A 25000-nucleotide genomic window follows, 5' to 3' on the forward strand; every position below is an offset into this window, starting at 1 on the left:
TTACGAATATTATTATTGCGTAACAATGTGTCCTGACTCCAACTTTGTCTTAAATGTAAATGCTTTATTTTGGTTGTTTGGTTAGTGGGATTTAAAGTCTATCTACTACACGATGGTCATTAAGGCTGGTTGGTGGGTTAGTGGGGTTTAAAGTCTATCTCCTACACGACAGACATTAAGGCTAGTTGGTGATGGGTAGGTGTGGTAGGTGATGGGTGGGAGTAGTAGGTGATGGGTGAACGTGGCAGGTGATGAGTGGGCGTGGTAGGCAATGTGCGGACGAGGTAGGTGATGGGTTGGTGTAGTAGGTGATGGGTGGGCGTGGTATGACAAGCCAGAGTAGAAGCACAGGTGTAGTCCCATGTAATCTACTGACCATCCTTACAGGGTAACATAGTGGCTCCATCTGGACGCTTTTGACTTCCGTCAGACTTCAGTACTTAAGGTTCCCGTTCAGCTGGGCAACAGGCTGTGGCGAGACTTCTCTTGATGATGTCACTGAACTGATGTATGGCAGACAAAACCATGTAGTCCAATTTGATCAGCTGACGCCCTGCCGCAAATGCAACTCTGTTCGGTGAGTATTTTGGCAGCTAGGCGAAGAGCAACACCAATCCGAATGGCCTGTGGGTCGAGTCGAGTGCCCAGGCTGGAATTAGGAACAGCTGTAAGGAAACCTCCTAAATGTGGTGCCTTCACCGCTAGGAGACAAGCTTTGTCCTTCCCTGAGGTATTGTTGACCTACCCTAACTTAAGCCTAACCCAGCCTACTGTGACAGGAACAACTCACAAATAACTTGCACAAAACAACTTGACAAAGATCATGGAGAGCGAAACGTTGCCACAATAAAATGTCACATTAAGTTCACCTGTGTCCCTTTACCTAACAACTTGCACGTGGTACAATATTTCGACCAGTTTTGGACAATTGTCAAGTCACATCAAGGCGAGAAAAACAGACAACAGTCCGAGGCGTCGGACTGTGAAATTATGGACCACAGTTCGAGCCTCTCCTCCATTCCTTCTGTTTATTCATTGATAGTTGTTGATTACAACTTAATCTGAGTTACAGACGACGTGGTCTTGAGGGGACTAAGAACAGATCTACTGCTAAAGCTCCTGGGCCGAGGGAAGGGGCTCAGTTGGGCTACAGTTGGTGCCTCTGACGGTATATAATACAGTAACTATTAGTTCCGATTCCTTCCTATTAGAAGCCCGGGCGGCCGAGACAATAGAGCATCGGACTGTCAATTTATGGACCGCAGTTCGAGCCCCTTGTCCACCCTTCTGTTGATGAGAAGAGGAATTTGAGGTAATCTGTCCCTCAGCCTGGAGTCATATTCAGTACACCAATCCTGATTAAAGTACAGACATACTCGGAAAAGAAGCTTGTGTACTACTGTAAGTAAGTCAGGTCAATAGCGTAAGCAAGTCTAGAATTCCCTGTCTAACCTATCAGCATACGCTGTACTTTTATCACGACTGATATAATGAACACATCGACTCCAGGTTGAGGGACTGATTACCTCAAACTCTTCATCTTCCACCGTTCTTCTCTGTATTGGACTGAAGAAGCCCCTGGCTGGCGAAACGTTTCAACGATAAAGATTTCCAAATGGTGCACAAGTGTTTAATTTATCATCTTGCCGGTTCCTTGAACCATTTATCTTCAGTTACATGGAGCCTCTATTCACCACATTTCGCCCAGACTATCTGGCGAAACGTGATCAATAACCTGAGAGGGAAGGCTCAGTAAATACGGTACATCTTAAAGCTGAACGTTTCTTCTGTCGTCCTACGTTGTGTGGACGACACATGTATGTTTCGTGGACGACACACTCATCAACGCTATGTGGACGGCACACTCATCAACGCTATGTGGACGACACACTCATCAACGCTATGTGGACGACACACTCATCAACGCTATGTGGACGACACACTCATCAACGCTATGTGGACGACACACTCATCAACGCTTTGTGGACGACACACTCATCAACGCTATGTGGACAACACACTCATCAACGCTTTGTGGACGACACACTCATCTACGCTATGTGGACGACACACTCATCAACGCTATGTGGACGGCACACTCATCAACGCTATGTGGACGACACACTCATCAACGCTATGTGGACGACACACTCATCAACGCTATGTGGACGACACACTCATCAACATCTTGTGGACGACACACTCATCAACGCTTTGTGGACGACACACTCATCTACGCTATGTGAACGACACACTCATCAACGCTATGTGGACGACACACTCATCAACGCTATGTGGACGACACACTCATCAACGCTTTGTGGACGACACACTCATCAACGCTATGTGGACGACACACTCATCAACGCTATGTGGACGACACACTCATCAACGCTATGTGGACGACACACTCATCAACGCTATGTGGACAACACACTCATCAACATCTTGTGGACGACACACTCATCAACGCTATGTGGACAACACACTCATCAACATCTTGTGGACGACACACTCATCAACGCTATGTGGACGACACACTCATCAACGCTATGTGGACAACACACTCATCAACATCTTGTGGACGGCACACTCATCAACGCTGTGTGGACGACACACTCATCAACGCTATGTGGACGACACATTTGCGTTATGTGGACGAACAATAGCGATATAAACAATAAACAATAAAAAATAGCAGAGACCAACGACATAATAATAATATGGAAGAACAAGAAGGCAACGAAGAAAAGGAAGGTAAACGTGCGACCTGCAGACTAGTGCCAACACCAGACCAGGCGCGAGGAAATGCTCTGAAGAATCCCCTTCTTTACATATGCAGATCGTCTTCCATAAATACAATGGTGCCATGAGTTGTGCCAGGAGTGTGTGTGTGTGTGGGGTTCAGGAGCTGTGCTTGGGAGTGATCCAGCCACAAGCCCGTCTTCAGCTCCACCTTCCAGGAGTGTGTTTGTGTGGGGGTCAGAAGCTGTGCTTGGGATTGTTCCATCCACAAGTCAGTTTTCCCCTCCACCTTCCAGGAATGTGCGTGTATGTGGAGTCAGGAGCTGTGCTTGAGACTGTTCCAGCCACAAGTCAATCTTATCCTCGACCTTCCAGGAGTGTGTGTGTATGAGGGGGTCAAGAGCTGTACTTGGGAGTGATCCAGCCACAAGCCCGTCTTCAGCTCCACCTTCCAGGAGTGTGTGTTTGTGTGGGGGTCAGAAGCTGTGCTTGGGATTCTTCTATCCACAAGTCAATTTTCACCTCCACCTTCCAGGAGTGTGTGTATATGTAGGATCAGGAGCTGTGCTTGGGATTGTTCCAGCCACAAGTCACTTTTTACCTCCACCTTCCAGGAGTGTGTGTGAGTATGTGGGGTCAGGAGCTGTTCTTGAGATTGTTCCAGCCACAAGCCAGTCTTTACCTCCACCTTTCAGGACCATTTTCCAGGCTGTGAGTTATGTCCGGCCATTTCCAGGAGGGTGCATGAGGCCTCTGGAACGCATTTGCTTCGAGTGCAGTAGGTTCAAGAATCATTTTCATCTTCCTCTCCCACCTCTTCTCCCACACACGAGAGAATTTTAGCGCTGAGAGTATTTAGAACCATCAGCAGAATGGTGGTTTGGCCGCCTTCCAGACCGTTCCAGACCGTTCCAGACCGTTCCAGACCGTTCCAGACCGTTCCAGACCGTTCCGCGGAAGAGACACGGAACTCTCTAGTGAGTTAGCCAATAAGCCTACCAAACTCACGTCTACACTAACCCCCTCACTTAATACTTAGAAACCTGGTGACGACGTTTCGGTCCATCCTGGACCACTGTCAAGTCGGCTGTGACCTGACAATAATCCAGAAGGAACTGAAACGTCAAGGTTATAGTGAATAGTTCCAGTCTCGGTATTGTGACTATTATCTTAATAACTAAAATGGAAATTTAATAATCTCTCAGTATATATACACATTGTGTATACACCTCTAGTTGTATACATATATATATATATATCGTGACGAATAGGTAAAACTTGCGATTTTGGTGTAAAGTGCAACGCTCATCTTGCCGAATAAGGCAAGCGAAAATTTGTGCATGCAATATTTTCGCAAAAATCATTCTGAACTTACGAAAAAAAATATTTTTAATTTTGTTTAATATTAAATTATTGTAAACTTATCTAAAATCTTAGTTGGATTAGGCTAAACTAAATTTTCAGCTCAACTCATTTTCAGCTTAACTCACTTTCAGCTTAACTCACTTTCAGCTTAACTCACTTTCAGCTTAACTCACTTTCAGTGTATCAAAAATAACTCGCCAGGACACGCAGTACAATCTCCGAGACACTGAGGATTTTCCCTGACTGTCTCAGCTGAAGCCTGGAAGCTGAACGATACTTTCCAGCAACCATCGTTCAGAACATCACCAGCTGAAGTCTGGAAGCTGAACGATACTTTCCAGTAACCATCGTGGAAAACATCACCAGCTGAAGCCTGGAAACTGGACGATACTTTCCAGCAACCATCGTTCAGAACATCACCAGCTGAAGTCTGGAAGCTGAACGATACTTTCCAGTAACCGTCGTGGAAAACATCACCATCTGAAGCCTGGAAGCTGGACGATACTTTCCAGTAACCATCGTGGAAAACATCACCATCTGAAGCCTGGAAGCTGGACGATACTTTCCAGTAACTATCGTGGAAAACATCACCATCTGAAGCCTGGAAGCTGGACGATACTTTCCAGTAACTATCGTGGAAAACATCACCAACTGAAGCCTGGAAGCTGGACGATACTTTCCAGTAACTATCGTGGAAAACATCACCAACTGAAGCCTGGAAGCTGGACGATACTTTCCAGTAACTATCGTGGAAAACATCACCAACTGAAGCCACTCTCAGATATTCTAGCTTCTTTCATTTCTCTTCAACGTATTCCAGGCCATTTCTAATTGTTCCATTTTTGGTACAGCTCTATTTAAAGAACCATTTTAGAGTCGTCGGGAAGATTCAGGGTAATTTAAAAGTTGTCTGATGTGCTCATTGCCAGTGGCACTGTTGTTTAAATAGCACTGTTGTTTAATTAGCACTGTTGTTTAAATGGCAGTGTTGTTTAAATAGCACTGTTGTTTAATTAGCACTGTTGTTTAAATGGCAGTGTTGTTTACAAGACACTGCTGCTTCAATTGCACTGTTCTTTAAATTGCACTGTTGTTTAAATGGCACCATTGTTATTTCCAGTTGCATTTCGGCTTCCTTAGTTACGTTCCCAAAGGTTACAAAGCCATTTTTTGGGACTGTTTGAGTGCTAAGATCGAGTGTATAGTTGTTAGTGTTGTGTGTGTTGTTAGTGTTGTTGTGTGAGTGTTGTTAGTGTTGCTGTGTGAGTGTTGTTAGTGTTGTGTGAGTGTTGTTAGTGTTGCTGTGTGAGTGTTGTTAGTGTTGTGTGAGTGTTGTTAGTGTTGTGTGAGTGTTGTTAGTGTTGTGTGAGTGTTGTTAGTGTTGTGTGAGTGTTGTTAGTGTTGTGTGAGTGTTGTTAGTGTTGTGTGAGTGTTGTTAGTGTTGTGTGAGTGTTGTTAGTGTTGCTGTGTGAGTGTTGTTAGTGTTGTGTGAGTGTTGTTAGTGTTGCTGTGTAGGTGTTTGTGTTAGTTTATGGTTATATGTTAGTGTTAGAATAAGTTAATTCCCTGGTTCTAACAATCATAACTAACCCACATCCTGGAAATGTAGGTTAATAATAATAATAATAATAATAATAATAATAATAATAATAATAATAATAATAATAATAATAATAATAATAATAATAATAATAATAATAAATTATTATTATTATTATTATTATTATTATTATTATTATTATTATTATTATTATTATTATTATTATTATTATTATTATTATTATTATTATTATTATTATTATTATTATTATTATTATTATAATTATTATTATTATGAAAACAAAGCTCTAAACCCATTTGGGTTAGTGCTTCGGAGATTTCTAGTATATATATTCCGGGGTGAGTAGAAACACTCATGGCGCCGACTGGCCAGTACAGGGTTTGGCGCTTCAAAAAGAGAAGAGAGAAGAGAAAGAGAGAAGATAGAAATAGAGAAGAGGAGAGAAGAGAGAGAGAGAGAGAGAGAGAGAGAGAGAGAGAGAGAGAGAGAGAGAGAGAAATCCTACGAGAATAGAAAATTAGTTCAGTTCCATGGGGCGTCCCCGCTCTTGCGGGGGCGCTAAACCCGTGAGGGGGAAGAAGGGAAGAGGAGGAGGAGGAGGAGGAGGCAGAGGTTATTTTTCACTGGAAGAACAGTGCGGAAGGTCGCTCCGGCTCCCTCGGATCGGCACTCCCTCCCTCCCGTCTTCTCTTCAAGGTAAGGGGGATGAGGGGGGAAGAAATAGGGAATGAGGTGGGGATGGGGAGGGGTTGAGTAGGGGGGTCCCTTTCCCTTTCAGTCCAGAGAAACGGTCGACCTCTTCTTCTTGCAGTGAGACGGAGGACCACGACAGCGATGTAAGACCTGTTATTTCCGCCTCGGTCTTCCTGGAGGTCTTGAGGACTCTTTTTTTTAGTGGGGGGAGGTGGGGGAGGGAGGGGAGGGAGAGGAGGGAAGTTTTTTGCGGGTAGGAGGTTCCAAGAGGTGTACGAGGGTTCAGGCAGCGCTCCAGGCAGCAACCCTCCTCCAGGCAGCAAGCCTCCTCCAGGCAGCAACCCTCCTCCAGGCAGCAACCCTCCTCCAGGCAGCAACCCTCCTCCAGGCAGCAAGCCTCCTCCAGGCATCAACCCTCCTCCAGGCAGCAACCCTCCTCCAGGCAGCAAGCCTCCTCCAGGCAACAACCCTCCTCCAGGCAGCAACCCTCCTCCAGGCAGCAAGCCTCCTCCAGGCAACAACCCTCCTCCAGGCAACAACCCTCCTCCAGGCAGCAACCCTCCTCCAGGCAGCAACCCTCCTCCAGGCAGCAACCCTCCTCCAGGCAGCAACCCTCCTCCAGGCAGCAACCCTCCTCCAGGCAGCAAGCCTCCTCCAGGCAACAACCCTCCTCCAGGCAGCAACCCTCCTCCAGGCAGCAACCCTCCTCCAGGCAGCAACCCTCCTCCAGGCAGCAACCCTCCTCCAGGCAGCAACCCTCCTCCAGGCAGCAACCCTCCTCCAGGCAGCAACCCTCCTCCAGGCAGCAACCCTCCTCCAGGCAGCAACCCTCCTCCAGGCAGCAACCCTCCTCCAGGCAGCAACCCTCCTCCAGGCAGCAACCCTCCTCCAGGCAGCAACCCTCCTCCAGGCAGCAACCCTCCTCCAGGCAGCAACCCTCCTCCAGGCATCAACCCTCCTCCAGGCAGCAACCCTCCTCCAGGCAGCAACCCTCCTCCAGGCAGCAACCCTCCTCAAGGCAGCAACCCTCCTCAAGGCAGCAACCCTCCTCCAGGCAGCAACCCTCCTCCAGGCAGCAACCCTCCTCCAGGCAGCAACCCTCCTCCAGGCAGCAACCCTCCTCCAGGCAGCAACCCTCCTCCAGGCAGCAACCCTCCTCCAGGCAGCAACCCTCCTCCAGGCATCAACCCTCCTCCAGGGAGCAACCCTCCTCCAGGCAGCAACCCTCCTCCAGGCAGCAACCCTCCTCCACCAGGCAGCAACCCTCCTCCAGGCAGCAACCCTCCTCAAGGCAGCAACCCTCCTCCAGGCAGCAACCCTCCTCCAGGCAGCAACCCTCCTCCAGGCAGCAACCCTCCTCCAGGCAGCAACCCTCCAGGTTATTACTGTCGGAATGTCCTCATTGCTCAAGTATTTATTAGGGTTCAAAGATATCCTATGTATGTATGTGCGTGTGTGTGTGTGTGTGTGTGTGTGTGTGTGTGTGTGTGTGTGTGTGTGTGAGTGTGTGTGTGTGTGTGTGTGTGTGTGTGTGTGTGTGTGTGTGTGTGTGTGTGTGTGTGTGTGTGTGTGTGTGTGTGTGTGTGTGTGTGTGTGTGTGTGTGATCCCTCACTGAGCTCCTGTTTTTCCTGTATGAATCCTTCATGGGACTTTGAGTGTTTGTGTTTGTCAGTCCGCTGATGAGAGAGTCCTGATGCATTGATCTGCTAATCACCAGAGATATATGTAACTTGAGATTCCAAACAATGACTGGAAACAAAGCCAGACTGTGATATTCAATTCTCTCTCTCATGTGTTAGTTGAGATTCTCTTCTTCAGAAGAGGTTCAGGTCAGGGTAGGGGTTCAGGTCAGGGTAGGGGTTCAGGTCAGGGTAGGGGTTCAGGTCAGGGTAGGGGTTCAGGTCAGGGTAGGGGTTCAGGTCAGGGTAGGGGTTCAGGTCAGGGTAGGGGTTCAGATCAGGGTAGGGGCTCAGGTCAGGGTAGGGGTTCAGGTGAGCATAGGGGTTCAGGTCAGGGTAGGGGTTCAGGTCAGGGTAGGGGTTCAGGTCAGGGTAGGGGTTCAGGTCAGGGTAGGGGTTCAGGTCAGGGTAGGGGTTCAGGTCAGGGTAGGGGTCCAGGTCAGGTTAGGGGTTCATGTCAGGGTAGGGGTTCAAGTCAGGGTAGGGGTTCAGGTCAGGGTAGGGGTTCAGGTCAGGGTAGGGGTTCAGATCAGGGTAGGGGTTCAGGTCAGGGTAAGGGTTAAGGTCAGGGTAGGGGTTTAGGTCAGGGTAGGGGCTCAGGTCAGGGTAGGGGTTCAGGTCAGGATAGGGGTTCAGGTCAGGGTAGGGGTTCAGGTCAGGGTAGGGGTCCAGGTCAGGGTAGGGGTTCATGTCAGGGTAGGGGTTCAGGTCAGGGTAGGAGTTCAGGTCAGGGTAGGGGTTCAGATCAGGGTAGGGGTTCAGGTCAGGGTAAGGGTTAAGGTCAGGGTAGGGGTTTAGGTCAGGGTAGGGGCTCAGGTCAGGGTAGGGGTTCAGTTCAGGATAGGGGTTCAGGTCAGGGTAGGGGTTCAGGTCAGGGTAGGGGTCCAGGTCAGGGTAGGGTTTCATGTCAGGGTAGGGGTTCAGGTCAAGGTAGGGGTTCAGGTCAGGGTAGGGGTTCAGGTCAGGGTAGGGGTTCAGGTCAGGGTAGGGGTTCAGGTCAGGGTAGGGGTTCAGGTCAGGGTAGGGGTTCAGGTCAGCGTAGGGGTTCAGGTCAGGGTAGGGGTTCAGGTCAGGGTAGGGGTTCAGGTCAGGGTAGGGGTCCAGGTCAGGGTAGGGGTTCATGTCAGGGTAGGGGTTCAGGTCAGGGTAGGGGTTCAGGTCAGGGTAGGGGTTCAGGTCAGGGTAGGGGTTCAGATCAGGGTAGGGGTTCAGGTCAGGGTAAGGGTTAAGGTCAGGGTAGGGGTTTAGGTCAGGGTAGGGGCTCAGGTCAGGGTAGGGGTTCAGGTCAGGATAGGGGTTTAGGTCAGGGTAGGGGTTCAGGTCAGGGTAGGGGTCCAGGTCAGGGTAGGGTTTCATGTCAGGGTAGGAGTTCAGGTCAAGGTAGGGGTTCATGTCAGGGTAGGGGTTCATGTCAGGGTAGGGGTTCAGGTCAGGGTAGGGGTTTAGGTCAGGGTAGGGGTTCAGGTCAGGGTAAGGATTCAGGTCAGGGTAGGGGTTCAGGTCAGGGTAGGGGTTCAGGTCAGGGTAGGGTTTTAGGTCAGGGTAGGGGTTCAGGTGAGCATAGGGGTTCAGGTCAGCGTAGGGGTTCAGGTCAGGGTAGGGGTTCAGGTCAGGGTAGGGGTTCAGGTCAGGGTAGGGGTTCAGATCAGGGTAGGGGTTCAGGTCAGGGTAAGGGTTAAGGTCAGGATAGGGGTTTAGGTCAGGGTAGGGGCTCAGGTCAGGGTAGGGGTTCAGGTCAGGGTAGGGGTTCAGGTCAGGGTAGGGGTTCAGGTCAGGGTAGGGGTTCAGGTCAGGGTAGGGTTTTAGGTCAGGGTAGGGGTTCAGGTCAGGGTAAGGGTTCAGGTCAGGGTAGGGGTTCAGGTCAGGGTAAGGGTTCAGGTCAGGGTAGGGGTTCAGGTCAGGGTAGGGGTTCAGGTCAGGGAAGGGGTTCAGTTCAGGTTAGAGGGCCAAGTCAGGCTGTGTTTGTTATCGTGGATGTGAAGCATCTAGCATGAAGAGGTTCAGAGAACACACAAGTGCCTGCCAGATGGATCACACCAACAACGCCAGTACCGCTCAGCGCAGAGCAGAGAACCAGCTGGCGAACTTCCCTCCTCCCCACCGCCAAACTAATCATCAAGGAAGCAGACAGAAGGAACTGGCTGTGTTTGGGATCTGCACTGATCGCCTCGACCACCACCACACAGAAATTAACCTCATTCCGTATCTCCCAAACTCTGGACCAACCTGTTCTCACCAGCAATGGCATTACCATCACACAAACCGTACATGGAAGTTCTGAAGTCGGTCCACACATTCAAACTGGTTTTAGTCACGAATTTCTCACTTGGTTAGTAACATCACCTCACGAAACCGTCTTCACACCAAATTCCCATAAACCCCACATTGTTTTATATTCACGAACATGTTAGAAATATTCCACTGCTAACATACATGGTCATGGACCAGGCCGAGGGGCTTCGACCCCCCATAACACCTACCATAAATAACACCAAATTCACTGCCAGAAAGAGAACACACAAAAAATTGTAAGCTTCAGTTGTGGAATCCGAACCAGATTACCACGAGGAACTTAGCTCAGAGATTCAACTCACTCACGTTATCTTGTTCGTGTTATCTAAGTGTTTTACTTTATGCTCCTCTTTTTTCTTTAATGCCGTTGAATTGGTGTTCTTAAAACTGTTATCTTACCTACACTCATTTAGAGGCTAAATCGTAATGACACGATTGCAAACAAACCATACCCCGGCCGGGATTGAACCCGCGGTCAGGGAGTCTCAAAACTCCAGACCGTCGCGTTAGCCACTGGACCAGCTAGCTACAATAAGATTCGTCCAACTAGGTATATTTCTACACCATAGGAAGGTTAGCACAGGCACCACTGTGACCACAAATGCTAGTTTTAACAGACGAATCTCCAGCTAGCGTGGCCGTGACGAACTCTAGCTCAAGTCCCCTCACTGCCGTCAACATGACTCACGAAATCGTAATGACACGATTGCAAACAAACCATACCACGGTCGGGATTGAACCCGCATTTGTGGTCACAGTGGTGCCTGTGCTAACCTTCCTATGGTGTAGAAATATACCTAGTTGGACGAATCTTATTGTGGCTAGCTGGTCCAGTGGCTAACGTGACGGTCTGGAGTTTTGAGACTCTCTGACCGCGGGTTCAATCCCGGCCGGGGCATGTTTTTTAGAGGCTAAAAGCTGTTATTCTGCCCCAGCTAACTTACAGGCTATGAACTGTTATCTTACCTCAGCTAATTTACTGCCTGAGAGTTGTTATTCCACCCCAGCTAACTTACCGACTGAGAGCTGTTATCCCTCCCCAGCTAACTTACCGACTGAGAGCTGTTATCCCTCCCCAGCTAACTTACCGACTGAGAGCTGTTATCCCTCCCCAGCTAACTTACCGACTGAGAGCTGTTATCCCTCCCCAGCTAACTTACCGACTGAGAGCTGTTATCCCTCCCCAGCTAACTTACCGACTGAGAGCTGTTATCCCTCCCCAGCTAACTTACCGACTGAGAGCTGTTATCCCTCCCCAGCTAACTTACCGACTGAGAGCTGTTATCCCTCCCCAGCTAACTTACCGACTGAGAGCTGTTATCCCTCCCCAGCTAACTTACCGACTGAGAGCTGTTATCCCTCCCCTGCTAACTTACCGACTGAGAGCTGTTATCCCTCCCCAGCTAACTTACCGACTGAGAGCTGTTATCCCTCCCCAGCTAACTTACCGACTGAGAGCTGTTATCCCTCCCCAGCTAACTTACCGACTGAGAGCTGTTATCCCTCCCCAGCTAACTTACCGACTGAGAGTTGTTATCCCTCCCCAGCTAACTTACTGACTTGTTCAAGTTTAATGCTGGAAATGTGGTGAGTTCCTCAGGTCACATGAAACTTGAGACGCAGCGTCTTGGGCCAAGTGATTGTGTCTTACTGTAGTGACCTTCGTCTGCGTCAGCTGTCTGACTCTGCTTTGAGAGATCACTGCTGTGAGGGATCACTGCTGTGATGGATCACTGCTGTGAGAGATCACTACTGTGAGGGATCACTGCTGTCAGGGATCACTGCTGTCAGGGATCACTGCTGTCAGGGATCACTGCTGTCAGGGATCACTGCTGTCAGGGATCACTGCTGTCAGGGATCACTGCTGTCAGGGATCACTGCTGTCAGGGATCACTGCTGTCAGGGATCACTGCTGTCAGGGATCACTGCTGTCAGGGATCACTGCTGTCAGGGATCACTGCTGTCAGGGATCACTGCTGTCAGGGATCACTGCTGTCAGGGATCACTGCTATCAGGGATCACTGCTGTCAGGGATCACTGGTGTCAGGGATCACTGCTGTCAGGGATCACTGCTATCAGGGATCACTGCTGTCATGGATCACTGCTATCAGGGATCACTGCTGTCAGGGATCACTGCTGTCAGGGATCACTGCTGTCAGGGATCACTGCTGTGAGGGATCACTGCTGTCAGGGATCACTGCTGTGAGGGATCACTGCTGTCAGGGATCACTGCTGTCAGGGATCACTGCTATCAGGGATCACTGCTGTCAGGGATCACTGCTGTCAGGGATCACTGTTGTCAGGGATCACTGCTGTCAGGGATCACTGCTGTCAGGGATCACTGCTGTCAGGGATCACTGCTGTGAGAGATCACTACTGTGAGGGATCACTGCTGTCAGGGATCACTGCTGTGAGGGATCACTGCTGTCAGGGATCACTGCTGTGAGGGATCACTGCTGTCCGGGATCACTGCTATCAGGGATCACTGCTGTCAGATATCACTGCTGTCAGGGATCACTGCTGTCAGGGATCACTGCTGTCAGGGATCACTGTTGTGAGGGATCACTGCTGTCAGGGATCACTGCTATCAGGGATCACTGCTGTCAGGGATCACTGCTGTCAGGGATCACTGCTGTGAGGGATCACTGCTGTCAGGGATCACTGCTGTGAGGGATCACTGCTGTCAGGGATCACTGCTGTGAGGGATCACTGCTGTCAGGGATCACTGCTGTGAGGGATCACTGCTGTCAGGGATCACTGCTATCATGGATCACTGCTGTCAGGGATCACTGCTGTGAGGGATCACTGCTGTGAGGGATCACTGCTGTGAGGGATCACTGCTGTCAGGGATCACTGCTATCAGGGATCACTGCTGTCAGGGATCACTGCTGTCAGGGATCACTGCTGTCAGGGATCACTGCTGTCAGGGATCACTGCTGTCAGGGATCACTGCTATCAGGGATCACTGCTGTCAGGGATCACTGCTGTCAGGGATCACTGCTGTCAGGGATCACTGCTGTCAGGGATCACTGCTATCAGGGATCACTGCTATCAGGGATCACTGCTGTCAGGGATCACTGCTGTCAGGGATCACTGCTGTCAGGGATCACTGCTATCAGGGATCACTGCTGTCAGGGATCACTGCTGTCAGGGATCACTGCTGTCAGGGATCACTGCTGTGAGGGATCACTGCTGTGAGGGATCACTGCTGTCAGGGATCACTGCTGTCAGGGATCACTGCTGTCAGGGATCACTGCTGTGAGGGATCACTGCTGTGAGGGATCACTGCTGTGAGGGATCACTGCTGTGAGGGATCACTGCTGTGAGGGATCACTGCTGTGAGGGATCACTGCTGTGAGGGATCACTGCTGTGAGGGATCACTGCTGTCAGGGATCACTGCTGTCAGGGATCACTGCTATCAGGGATCACTGCTGTCAGGGATCACTGCTGTCAGGGATCACTGCTATCAGGGATCACTGCTGTCAGGGATCACTGCTGTCAGGGATCACTGCTGTCAGGGATCACTGCTGTCAGGGATCACTGCTGTCAGGGATCACTGCTGTCAGGGATCACTGCTGTCAGGGATCACTGCTGTCAGGGATCACTGCTGTCAGGGATCACTGCTGTCAGGGATCACTGCTGCCAGGGATCACTGCTGTCAGGGATCACTGCTGTCAGTGATCACTGCTGTCAGGGATCACTGCTGTCAGGGATCACTGCTGTCAGGTATCACTGCTGTCAGGGATCACTGCTGTCAGGGATCACTGCTGTCAGGGATCACTGCTGTCAGGGATCACTGCTGTCAGGGATCACTGCTATCAGGGATCACTGCTGTCAGGGATCACTGCTGTCAGGGATCACTGCTGTCAGGGATCACTGCTGTCAGGGATCACTGCTATCAGGGATCACTGCTATCAGGGATCACTGCTGTCAGGGATCACTGCTGTCAGGGATCACTGCTGTCAGGGATCACTGCTGTCAGGGATCACTGCTGTCAGGGATCACTGCTGTGAGGGATCACTGCTGTCAGGGATCACTGCTGTCAGGGATCACTGCTATCAGGGATCACTGCTGTGAGGGATCACTGCTGTGAGGGATCACTGCTGTGAGGGATCACTGCTGTCAGGGATCACTGCTATCAGGGATCACTGCTGTCAGGGATCACTGCTGTCAGGGATCACTGCTGTCAGGGATCACTGCTGTCAGGGATCACTGCTGTCAGGGATCACTGCTATCAGGGATCACTGATGTCAGGGATCACTGCTGTCAGGGATCACTGCTGTCAGGGATCACTGCTGTCAGGGATCACTGCTATCAGGGATCACTGCTATCAGGGATCACTGCTGTCAGGGATCACTGCTGTCAGGGATCACTGCTGTCAGGGATCACTGCTATCAGGGATCACTGCTGTCAGGGATCACTGCTGTCAGGGATCACTGCTGTCAGGGATCACTGCTGTGAGGGATCACTGCTGTGAGGGATCACTGCTGTCAGGGATCACTGCTGTCAGGGATCACTGCTGTCAGGGATCACTGCTGTCAGGGATCACTGCTGTGAGGGATCACTGCTGTGAGGGATCACTGCTGTGAGGGATCACTGCTGTGAGGGATCACTGCTGTGAGGGATCACTGCTGTGAGGGATCACTGCTGTGAGGGATCACTGCTGTCAGGGATCACTGCTGTCAGGGATCACTGCTATCAGGGATCACTGCTGTCAGGGATCACTGCTGTCAGGGATCACTGCTATCAGGGATCACTGCTGTCAGGGATCACTGCTGTCAGGGATCACTGCTGTCAGGGATCACTGCTGTCAGGGATCACTGCTGTGAGGGATCACTGCTGTGAGGGATCACTGCTGTCAGGGATCACTGCTGTCAGGGATCACTGCTGTCAGGGATCACTGCTGCCAGGGATCACTGCTGTCAGGGATCACTGCTGTCAGGGATCACTGCTGTCAGGGATCACTGCTGTCAGGGATCACTGCTGTCAGGGATCACTGCTGTCAGGGATCACTGCTGTCAGGGATCACTGCTGTCAGGGAATTTGCCGAATTTAGAAAAATATTTCACTCTTCATAATGTGAACCAGCTATTCAGCTTTGTATTAATTTTTTAAAAATTTTAGCACTGATGATGGAGTCTGAGACTCCGAAACGTTTGGGTAAATCACGAAGACGCTTAGCATGGCTTTGATATTTCTGATTAACATTCGTCTGAGAGTCTCCAAGTGGAAAATCTGTTTAGTGTTAGAAGCAGCAGCAGGACTGTGTTGACTCAGCTCTGAGTCAGGACAAAGCCACTGTGAAACACCTTTGTGACAATGGAAATAAGTCACTCACACCTCTGTATTTTGGAAGTAATCCAGGTTCCAGGACAGATACGTTTTCTGATATATATATATATCCTAGTGTTTGCTGACTTGTGTTTGTAAATCAATTTGTCTGTATCTGTTACCAAGATTTATGCCAATTTACACTATGTATGATAATTGTACTTATGTGTACATGTGCCTAAATAAATTTACTGATGCCTCTGTCTGGCGAGGAGAGATTGTTCTTGAAGTGCATTGGTTGTCTTAGCCCCGACTTTGACTCAGTGTTCGTGGCAGTCCGCCTCTGTTTCTGCTGTCTGGCCAGGACTTAGTGCGTGATTTGCATCGCCGGTGTGTACACACTCTAGTTACGGAACTTGTCGTTGGCTCAGCTGTGTTGAATCACTTTATTCTAAGGAATAATCGAGAGTCGAATGAACTTTTTCACTAATTTATTTTGCCAATATCTAAACACTTCATTACGTCGACCGGATCGTGACCAGTGTTTACCTAGTCTGTGTTCTTATGGGTTGCATAATATGATACACCTGGCTTAATAATGTATCATTTACGCGTTCATATTATTCTCACATAGAAGTTTTATGAAGAAAATATCAAAATGGTAACTGACTCTACATCCTACGTGACAGACAATCCACAAAATAATAATTGCAATATCTTTGTTAATGGTATGTGGTATGTGTGTGGCTCGTCACCTCTATAAACACACTCGCTACACTCAGACGCTGTGAAAACAAATGAAACACAATACCGACATAATGGGTAAGGAGACACCAATGCAGTATAATCCCTTACTGACGACGTTTCGCCCCCTCACACACACATTTCTTTAAGGAAGATGCCAAGTCATCAGAGAACTGGGAATGAACATAGTTTACAGACATTTCGATGTCCTGCTACACTGACACGGTTCTTATTCCAGCAGGACGAGGTATCCATCGGTTTGTCCCGGTTTAGAAGTCGTGATTCCATAAAGCTTCACTATCCTCGGTACGAGAATCACGCGTTCACTCGGACCAGTTTTGAAACGTTTCGCTTCTCCTTTCAACAATTGACTGGAGAAGCCGCTAACGAAGGCGAGACGTCTTAATAAAGTTCCTTTCTGTAAATTATGTTCATATCACTTGTCGGCCTCGATCCATTCATCTTTATCACAAGATTATTACTAGTGAAGAAGAAGGAGAAGAAGGAAGAGGAGGAGATTTTTTGTTTACGTTATCCTGGAGGGAGAGTAACCCAGGATAAGCCGACAAAGCCATGTCATCAAACTGGCCGATTTCCACTGGGATTCCTTAATCCTCTTCCCCAGGATGCCACTTGCACCCTCACCCAGGTACCTACTTACTGATAGGTGAACAGGGGCAACAGGTGTAAGGTACCTACTTACTGATAGGTGACCAGAGACAGCAAGTTCCTCTCTCCAATGTGTGGAGAGCAGCTATGCTCACTACTGTCCCTCCATCTACCGTCCACGGGATGAGTACCAGGTGCATAAAGATGGTAAACTAACTCCTATGTGTGGCTGAATAATTGCATGAGTACCAGATGCATAAAGATGGTAAACTAACTCCTATGTGTGGCTGAATAATTGCATGAGTACCAGGTGCATAAAGATGGTAAACTAACTCCTATGTGTGGCTGAATAATTGCATGAGTACCAGGTGCATAAAGATGGTAAACTAACTCCTATGTGTGGCTGAATAATTGCATGAGTACCAGGTGCATAAAGATGGTAAACTAACTCCTATGTGTGGCTGAATAATTGTAGCGCAGTGCTTGTAGTGAGTGTAGGGCAGCAGTGGTGGAGTGCATGTGTGTAGGTGTGCAGCGGTGAGTGGTGCTATGGTGGTAGTGGCGCGGTGAGTAGTGCTTGTGAGTGGTGTGCAGCGTGAGTGGTGCTTGTGGTAGTGGTGTGGCAGCGGCTAGGTGCTTGTGTAGTGTGGTGGTAGCGCAGTGAGTGGTGCTTGTGGTAGTGGTGAGCAGCGTGGTGTGCTTGTGTGATGATGAGCAGCGCGATGGTGGCATGGTGGTGAGCGCGGTGGTAGTGCTTGTGGTGAGTGGCAGCGGCGGGTGGTGTGCTGTGGTGAGTGAGTGGTGAGCAGCAGTGGTGGTGCTGTGGTGGTGAGTGTGGCAGTGGTGGTGGTCGCGCGGTGGTGCTGTAGGCTGTGCGCCGGTGGTGGTGCTGTGCGTGGTGGTGGTGGCGGCGGTGGTGGTGCTTGTGGTGGTAGTGGTGGCGGCGTGGTGGTGCTTAGTGGTGGGGCACGTGTGGCGGCGTGGTGGCGCTGGTGGTGCAGTGGTGCGCAGCGCGGTGGTGGTGCTTGTGGTGAGTGGTAGGCAGCAGGTGGTGGTGCTTGTGTGGTGGTGGTGGCAGCAGCAGTGGTAGGTGCTTGTGAGTGGTGGCAGCGCGTGGTAGTGCTGTGTGGTAGGTGTGGCGAGCAGGTGGTGCTTGTGTGGTGAGTGGCGCAGAGGTGGTGGTGCTGATGGTGGTGGTGAGTGTGCGGCAGCAGGTGGTGTGCTTGTGTGTGGTGTGGTGGTGCGGAGGTGCAGTGCGTGCTGGTAGTGTGGGTGGCAGCGGCTGGGGTGGTGCTTCGCGCGTGGTGGTGGTAGTGGCAGCAGGTGGTGGTCTTAGTGGAGTGAGTAGTGGCGGCGGCGGTGGTGAGTGCTGTGGGTGGTGCTGGTGGTGGTGGTAGGTGGCAGCGCAGGTGGTGTGCTTTGGTGGTAGGTGGTGAGCGCAGCAGTAGTGTGCTTGTGGTAGTGAGTGAGTAGGGTATTATTAGTATCAGTGGTAGTAGGGGTAGGGGTAGTAGTAGTAGCAGTAGTAGTAGTAGTAGTAGTAGTAATAGTAGTAATAGTAGTAGTAGTCGTAGTAGTAGTAGTAGTCGTAGTAGTAGTACTATTGAAGAGCTTATAGCCCTGGCCTTCCAGCCACTCCATCTCGCCCGCTAACTCCACACCGCTTATGCAGTATGGCATGGTATGTCTTCTCTGAGAGTGGGGAGAGAGCCTTTTGATTTACTATCCTCGTCTCAGACGATAACAGTAAACAGAGAGACGTAGATTTTCCTTCTCAGCAGACTTCTACCACTAACTTTCCTCTTCTAGAATGTTGAGAAATCATACACAGTCAAGAATATTCATACACAATATTGAGTATTCATACACAATATTGAGTATTCACACAAATTGTAGAGAATTCTGAGTGTATAGTATACACAAAGTTTTGAGAATACTCACCCACTGTAGAGTACACACAGTGTAGTGTAGCGTATTCACACACACACACACACACACACACACACACACACACACACACAATCCGATCATTTCCTTCTCGTATAGTGGTATTAGAGTGAAGTACTCATGAGGACGAAGAGTACTAACTACATACGTAGCTTCAGGAACAGGTATGGCGGAGAGAATAACGCAAGAAGCAATCAAGTCTGGTCCTAGGAGCTGCGACTCGACCTCACCGTTCGTAACAGGAAAGATTTATACAGGCGCATGTACTCACAAAGGCATGTACTCATAGGCACCTGTACCCTAGGACCAAATATAACAGGGACGGTACTCAGGCGCATGTACTCTAGCACCAAACATAACAGGGATGGTACTCAGGGGCATGTACTCTAGCACCATACATAACAGGGATGGTACTCAGGGGCATGTACTCTAGCACCATACATAACAGGGATGGTACTCAGGGGCATGTACTCTAGCACCAAACATAACAGGGATGGTACTCAGGGGCATGTACTCTAGCACCATACATAACAGGGATGGTACTCAGGCGCATGTACTCTAGCACCAAACATAACAGGGATGGTACTCAGGCGCATGTACTCTAGCACCAAACATAACAGGGATGGTACTCAGGCGCATGTACTCTAGCACCAAACATAACAGGGATGGTACTCAGGGGCATGTACTCTAGCACCATACATAACAGGGATGGTACTCAGGGGCATGTACTCTAGCACCAAACATAACAGGGATGGTACTCAGGGGCATGTACTCTAGCACCAAACATAACAGGGATGGTACTCAGGGGCATGTACTCTAGCACCAAACATAACAGGGATGGTACTCAGGGGCATGTACTCTAGCACCAAACATAACAGGGATGGTACTCAGGGGCATGTACTCTAGCACCATACATAACAGGGATGGTACTCAGGGGCATGTACTCTAGCACCAAACATAACAGGGATGGTACTCAGGGGCATGTACTCTAGCACCAAACATAACAGGGATGGTACTCAGGCGCATGTACTCTAGTACCAAACATAACAGGGATGATACTCAAGGGCATGCACTCTAGCACCAAACATAACAGAGAAGGTATTCAGGGGCATGTACTCTAGCACCAAACATAACAGGGATGGTACTCAGGGGCATGTACTCTAGCACCAAACATAACAGGGATGATACTCAAGGGCATGTACTCTAGCACCAAACATAACAGAGAAGTTATTCAGGGGCATGTACTCTAACGCCAAACATAACAAGGATGGTACTCAGGGGCATGTACTCTAGCACCAAACATAACAGGGATGATACTCAGGGGCATGTACTCTAGCACCAAACATAACAGAAAAGGTATTCAGGGCATGTACTCTAGCACCAAACATAACAGGGATGGTACTCAGGGGCATGTACTCTAGCACCAAACATAACAGGGATGATACTCAAGGGCATGTACTCTAACACCTAACATAACAGAGAAGGTATTCAGGGGCATGTACTCTAGCGCCAAACATAACAGGGATGGTACTCAGGGGCATGTACTCTAGCACCAAACATAACAGGGATGGTACTCAGGGGCATGTACTCTAGCACCAAACATAATAGGGATGGTACTCAGGCGCATGTACTCTAGCACCAAACATAACAGGGATGGTACACACAGATGCATGTACTCTAGCATCAAATATATCAGAGAAAGTACTCACAGGTGCATGTACTCACGCATAAAAACGACTGACGTATGGATGAATTAATAGGACTCTCCAGTACTCACTTTTGCGTTTGCGTCTGTAAAGCAACGTTGTGTGGGTGGCACTTGTCCTCTCTCTGTCCTCCGCTCTCTCATCTTCCTCCTCCTCCTCCTCCTCTTGGCGCCTCCTCCTGCCATCCTCCTCCTCACTACGACTCTCCCAGTCGTTATCGTCGTCGCTGTCGTCATCCACCAGTCGTCGTTCACCACTTTGCTGAGAAATTTCCATCTGAACGACTTGGAACTCAGGCTGGGGGTCGAGGACCCCCTGGACTCTGAGACGAGTATCTATTTCCTTGCCTGGGGAGGAGAGGGAGATGCGGAAGGTATCCCCTGCATCATTTCCTTCCGGCAGTGGGATACCTGAAGGAGGAGGAGCCTCAGCTTGCGTCTCGTCCTTCGGGGAGACAACTTCAGCAGAAAAGGAGCAAGGAGGTGAGGGAGTTTCCACGTATCTCGCCGTAGCTTCGTCACCTTCCACTAGGAGATGATCGAGAGAGGCGCTGTCGATCACGCCTGCCTTGATAGGAACAATTTCCTTCGTCGGATCGCTAGTTTGTCCCGGATCAAGAGGGTTCTGGACCCCGCCTGTGTTGTGGTCTGGTGGCCGGGCAATGACAAGAGACGGCCAGGCAGTTTTCACCCCGGGCCGGCCTGCTTCTTCGCTCCCCGGGGACCCCCAGTTAGTGTCCTGGGGTCTCTCTTGTGACCCCTGAGAATCCCACTTTACAACCCCGCTGGTGTCTCCTGGGTTTAGTGCAGTGGGAGCAGCACCCTCAGGTGCGCTGCTCCCATTATTCCCAGCAGTTTCACCATGTGTGTGTCCGTCTGGCACACTGTTAAGAGGCTGGTCTCCCGCACGCATGAGAGAGTGATCTCCCGCACGCTTGAGCGAGTGATCTTCCAGGCGGTTAAGTCCATGATCTTCCGTGCCTTTATGGGGATGATCTTCCACGCTGTTAGAGGACTGATCTTGCACGTCACCGTCTGCACTTAGGTCATATTCGCGTAAGAGCCGTGAGGCAAGACAACACTCTCCATCACTCTTTCCATGAGAGGAACGGTAGGAGGCTTCAGACAAGGAATTCGGCCTCTTTTGTCCGACTCTAGTCCGCACCATCTGACGCAGCAGGCGGTGAACCCTCTTCTTCAGCAGGGGTGAAGATTCCTGGGATAGACCACCAGACCAGTGAAGATCGTCGCGTTTTACCGACGAAAATGAGGAAGTATCCGACATATCGATCAGAGACGAGGCTAGGGATGGAGCCGAGGCGTACTTCAGGTAGGGCGCCTGTGTCACCAGCATCACAGGTGGTGAGAGCTGCCAGCGGATCCCGTGAAGCTTCGTCAGCGTCCTCTGGGGCTTCCCTGGAGGGGTGGCTGCAGGAGGTGTGCGTGTGGTGCTGGAGGAGGAAACCTCGACACTCTGCTGCACCAACAGCAGCGTCAACAGGAGCACCCGGGCAAGGGCGACGCAGCAGACTTCTCGTGAAGCCTCGACTCCTCGCTGCAGAGACTCGCTGGCGGGTCTTCGGGTGTGAGTTCTCGGGTGTTGGCTGGGGATCCCCCGGGTCGAATCCCTTTGGGTTCCCGGGGGAGAGAGTACGACGCACCTCCCACTCATTCATGTATGGTCGCACCCCGGGCCGGACACCCACTCATACATGGATGGCTACACCCGCGGCTCATAGAAGCATGGAGTCATGGATGCACTTCAATCTCAATGATTACGCTTCTGGTGATGTGAGTCTTCCTTCAGGTGATGCGCAACAAACTTCTATGTCCAAACTTCAGACCATAAGCTCATTCAAGCTTCCATGGCCACACTGGGCCACAAAAGATCTGAAGTTTCTATGGCCACTCTGGTACATAAGTACACTCGAGCCCCAATGGCCACAGTTCGTGCCATGAACACACTGAGCTATACAAATACAGAAATTCTATGGCCACATCCACATGTATGGTCCAGGAGGCTGGAGGGCCACTCACTAAGGACCTCTTATGTATGGCTCAGGAGGCTGGAGGGCCACGTACTAAGATTCTCTCTTCTTGGAAGCCTTGAAGAAATGCACGACTCTTACTGCAGAGGTGACCATTACCTCGCTTTAGAGTCAGCGTTACCCCGACCTTACTGGAGAGTTGGTGGTACCTTGCCCTTGTTGGAGAGTCAGCGTTGTCTCGACCTAAGATGAAGAGCTGGCCGCTACCTCGCTGGAAGTCGTTATCTTGTGTTAAGTGGTTAAGACAATGGGTGTGCGTGTCGCAAAACAATGTTGACAAAGGAGTGTTTGAAGCTCGTCCGACTTGTACTCGCCTCTTGCAACTTGCAGTTGTCTCTTGCAACTTATAAAATGCATCTTAATTTCTTTTTTTTCATTTCATTCACTCAGAATATAGCCAACGTTCACTTGTGTTTTCGTTATCATTAGAATGCATCAAAAATAAGATAGATGCTGGTTTTCAAAGTTCTCTCAGGGAACACAACAGGTAGGTGATGACAGTGCGTCTGTCCTGTTTTTAGTGGACGTAGGATATAGTATCCACTAGTTCTTGTACCGAATGACCCACATGGGTTTAGAGCCTAACATAAATATAACCATCTGAATGTATAGACAAGAATCTTTTCTTAGATATTTACACTGATGCTGCAGACAAACACATTTGTATTCAACACACGATATATTTACAAACTATAGAATGCCTGTTTGCTCTTCACCGCTTTGTTTGCGTAGTCACAAACAAGTAACTTCTCTTATGTTTGGAAAGCGTATATAAACATGTGTGTTGTAAAACACTACGCAGTAACATTCAAATATAAACATTTATTGCAACACAAAACGCAGTAACACTCGTTACTTGCTGATGCTCCATTGTGCTCCCATTTTATGCGTAAGTTATAAATTGCTCCAATCACGGTATTGTTAATTTGTATTCTAAATATCAACACTGTAAACTGTTGTTGGTAAATGTTGAAGTGTTATATTATGTGTTGAAGAGATTGTAGGTGAGGGCAGCATCCTCCCACACAGCCCCACACAACTTACATCCCCCACACCTCTCCTGGTTCATCTTCCACTGCTACCACAGGTGTTCATCTCCCACTGTTACCACAGGTGTTCATCTCCCACTGCTACCACAGGTGTTCATCTCCCGCTGCTACCACAGGTGTTCATCTCCCACTGTTACCAGAGGTGTTCATCTCCCACTGCTACCACAGGTGTTCATCTCTCAGCATCTCACCTCCAGCATCTCACAACAAAATCATCTCAACATTCTTGTAGTCCACTGTAGACGGGCAGAATCTTCAGCCTCGTAGGAAAATTTACGGAAATGTCAAATATTTCTTGAATAAACACTGAGGCCATTAATGTTTTACGATAGTGATGTTTAGGATTTCGATGTGGTGTTTATACAAATACAGTTGGTGTTTTAAAACACAAACGCCACAGCTGCAGCCACAAACACCAGCTAAACCCACAATTTAACATACACCTTTAACCAAAACCCAACCTCGTTTCTTTAATATTTTTTTATCTGGAGAAATAATTTTGTTTTATCAGTGTAAACTATCGCACTTGAGGCTCGGTCTCCTGGACCACTGATGGCTCACTAGCGCTCCGCCAGACCTTCCTCTCACACTTGAAGGTCAATTATCAAACAGCTTCAGGGGTATACAAAACAGAGGCTAGAGAGGGGGTTCGAAAAAGAGGCCGGAGGTCGGCGGGGTCGGCGGAGCGAGCACCACCACCCGTCACGTTGCAAGGTACACTGGAGGCAAATCAATGGCGGCGGCAACACTGGATGACTTGCCGGGGTTGCCAGCGACCCCCCTCCCCCACTCCCCTCCCCCTCCCCTCCCCCTCCACCAACCTCACACACGTTTAAACACGATCGCAAACGCTTAACGCACGCTTAAAAACGCACGACTATAAACGCACTTAAACACGCTGGTGCGTGTTTGAGCGCAAACACAAGCACACATACAAACAAAACACACACACACACAAAATACACACACACACACACACAAACACAAACACACACACACACACACACACACACACACACACACACACACACACACACACACACACACACACACATACACACACACACACACACAACCTTAAATACTCAATATGTTTTTCTGTTTTCCTTATTGAAAGTTAAACCTACGGGTTTAGAACTTTTCCTCGCCTAACTTAGCCTATATGAACTTAATATCGAAAAAAAAATCTGTCAAAAATTATATAACGTTGAAAAAATTTCGCGTTCACTAAAACGCCAGAAAATAAACGTCGTAAATTTAGGCGGAAGGCAAAATTCTGGCGAAACATTG

The 25000-nt window shown here is 49.4% G+C and overlaps 1 protein-coding gene across 1 annotated transcript in view; it reads right to left on the reverse strand.

Moving 5' to 3' along the window:
* The window catches only part of LOC138854317 (uncharacterized), a 458800-nt gene extending 434394 nt beyond the window's left edge, over positions 1–24406 (reverse strand). The window contains exon 1 of the mRNA XM_070096752.1: positions 20686–24406. Within this exon, the coding sequence (XP_069952853.1) occupies positions 20686–22285 (1600 nt within the window). The 5' untranslated portion in view covers positions 22286–24406. The remainder of the gene's footprint in view (positions 1–20685) is intronic.
* Between the last annotated feature and the right edge of the window lie 594 nt (positions 24407–25000).

Source organism: Cherax quadricarinatus, chromosome 54 (assembly GCF_038502225.1).
Source record: "Cherax quadricarinatus isolate ZL_2023a chromosome 54, ASM3850222v1, whole genome shotgun sequence".
Classification (NCBI taxonomy): Eukaryota; Metazoa; Arthropoda; class Malacostraca; order Decapoda; family Parastacidae; genus Cherax; species Cherax quadricarinatus.